Raw genomic sequence first — 1,997 nt, 5'->3', positions numbered from 1 at the left:
AAAGGGAAAAAGACAGTCTCTTCAACAAATGATGTTGGGAAAACTGGACAATTATATGCAAGAGAATGAAACTGGACCATGTTTTTACACCATATATAAAAATAAACTGAAAATGGATTAAAGACTTAAATGTGAGACAGGAAACCACAGAAATCCTAAGGGGAGCACAGGCAGAAACATCTTTGACACTGGCTATAGCAATTTCTTTCTAAATTGTCTCCTGAGGCAAGGGAGACAAAAAAAAGGTTAACTAACTTTCCAAAGATGCCCCATTTCTCATGAGTTAGAACTCACTATTGAACTGGTATTGAACTCTGGACCTTCTGATTCAAGAATCAACTGGCTAATCCACTTTACTGTCTGCCTAGCCATCTTCCTGGATAGTCAAATAACTTAATCATATGCTCCTCTAAAACCTTTGTGTTTCCTGATGTCTTCAGTGTAGGTTAAGACCAGCAGTGACGCTGCTGTGGAAAGACATGCCCATGGAAATGGGGAATGTTACAAATGTCCAAGAATTCATCTTGGAGGGGTTTCCTGCCATCCAGCACCTGGGAAAGGTCCTCTTCCTGGTGCACCTGCTGGCATACCTGGCATCCATTGTAAGCAATGCTGTCATAGTCACCATCACCTCTGCTGACTCCCGGCTCCACACACCTATGTACTTTTCCCTCAGCATTTTCTCCTCCTTGGAGTGTGGTATCATAAGTGCTGTTATTTCTAAGTTGCTGATCATCTTTCTCTTAGGCAGACAAACCATTTCCTTTCTTGCTTGTTTGATACAAGCTTTTGTCTTTTTATTTCTGGGAGCAGCAGGTTTTCTCCTCATAGCAGTGTTGTCTCTGGATCGGTATGTGGCCATTTGCAAGCCTCTGCATTACCTGACCGTCATGGACCTGAAGACTTGCTTCCTCCTGGTCACTGCCTGCTTCGCTTTGGCCTTCCCTCTCATCACTGGTCTGGTAGTAAAGGTTTCCCAGTTATCCTTCTGTGGCCCCCATGTCATCCCCCACTTCTTCTGTGACCTTGGCCCCCTGATTCATCTCTCCTGTTCTGACTTCAGGTCTGTTGATATGTTGGCCTTTGTCCTCACTTCCTTTATCCTTTTGACATCCCTTATCATAACCATCATTGCCTACAGCAACATAATAGTCATGATCATGCGACTCCCATCAGCAAAGGAGAAACAGAAAGCTTTCTCCACCTGCTCTTCTCACCTCATAGTCCTCTCTCTGATGTATGGCAGCTGTGTGTTTATATATGTGAAACCAAAGCAAAGGAACAGGCTGGTCTCCAACAGGGAGGCCGCCCTTGTGAACACAGTGGTGACCCCGCTGCTCAACCTTGTCATCTACACTCTGCGGAACAAGCAGGTCCACAGGGCTCTGAGGGAGACAATGTGCAGAATGAAAATATCAAGATATAAATCACATGGCCCTGGAGTGGAAGGCCTAGAGAACCATTTGTCTTCATTCTGGCCAATGTAGCAGCCCACAGAGTTGTAGTGTAAGGTCTCTGGCAGACTTCACTTGACCCTGCACATCCTTAGCGAAATGGAAATCTGTTTTTCAAGGCCACATTTTACCTTGATGTGCATGGCTATCTTCTTCCTAAATATTCCACATATTGATGATAATGATTAATTGCAAAATTCTTTACTGAATTTTTATCCTTCCCTTTTTGTAAACCATGTGCTTAAAATTTCCAAAATTTAGTAAATTTATACATTCATTATTTCACTTCACTCTACCCATATTCATGGCTCAACAGAATTAATAATGATTTACCAAAAGGTATTTAGAGAATTAAAATGATAGAAGGTTGTATATAACATTGTGTTTAGGAACAAAATGATTGAAATAGTATGTTTGGGTCCACATTCCCTCCTAGCCTCGTTCAAGGAATGGTCAAAGTACTCTTCATCTTGCAATATATATTGTTGTCTTCATGTGTGTTTTTAAATGCTGTTCTTGGCCCTTAGCTTAGCTACATATGTA

The 1,997-nt window shown here is 42.0% G+C and overlaps 1 protein-coding gene across 1 annotated transcript; it reads left to right on the top strand.

Moving 5' to 3' along the window:
• The first annotated feature begins 470 nt into the window (after positions 1-470).
• Positions 471-1,487, top strand: LOC123323835 (olfactory receptor 6C75-like). Its single transcript, XM_044912352.1, has one exon. The coding sequence runs from the start codon at positions 480-482 to the stop codon at positions 1,485-1,487; it is 1,008 nt and encodes a 335-aa protein (XP_044768287.1). The 5' UTR covers positions 471-479.
• Positions 1,488-1,997: the final 510 nt, after the last annotated feature.

This window comes from Neomonachus schauinslandi, unplaced genomic scaffold (genome assembly GCF_002201575.2).
Source record: "Neomonachus schauinslandi unplaced genomic scaffold, ASM220157v2 HiC_scaffold_1366, whole genome shotgun sequence".
Classification (NCBI taxonomy): Eukaryota; Metazoa; Chordata; class Mammalia; order Carnivora; family Phocidae; genus Neomonachus; species Neomonachus schauinslandi.
This window is presented reverse-complemented; position numbering and strand designations above follow the sequence as displayed.

What these genes read in the sequence shown, in the direction of transcription:
- LOC123323835 (XM_044912352.1), top strand. Translation starts at nt 480, where the DNA reads ATGCCCATGGAAATGGGGAATGTTACAAATGTCCAAGAATTCATCTTG.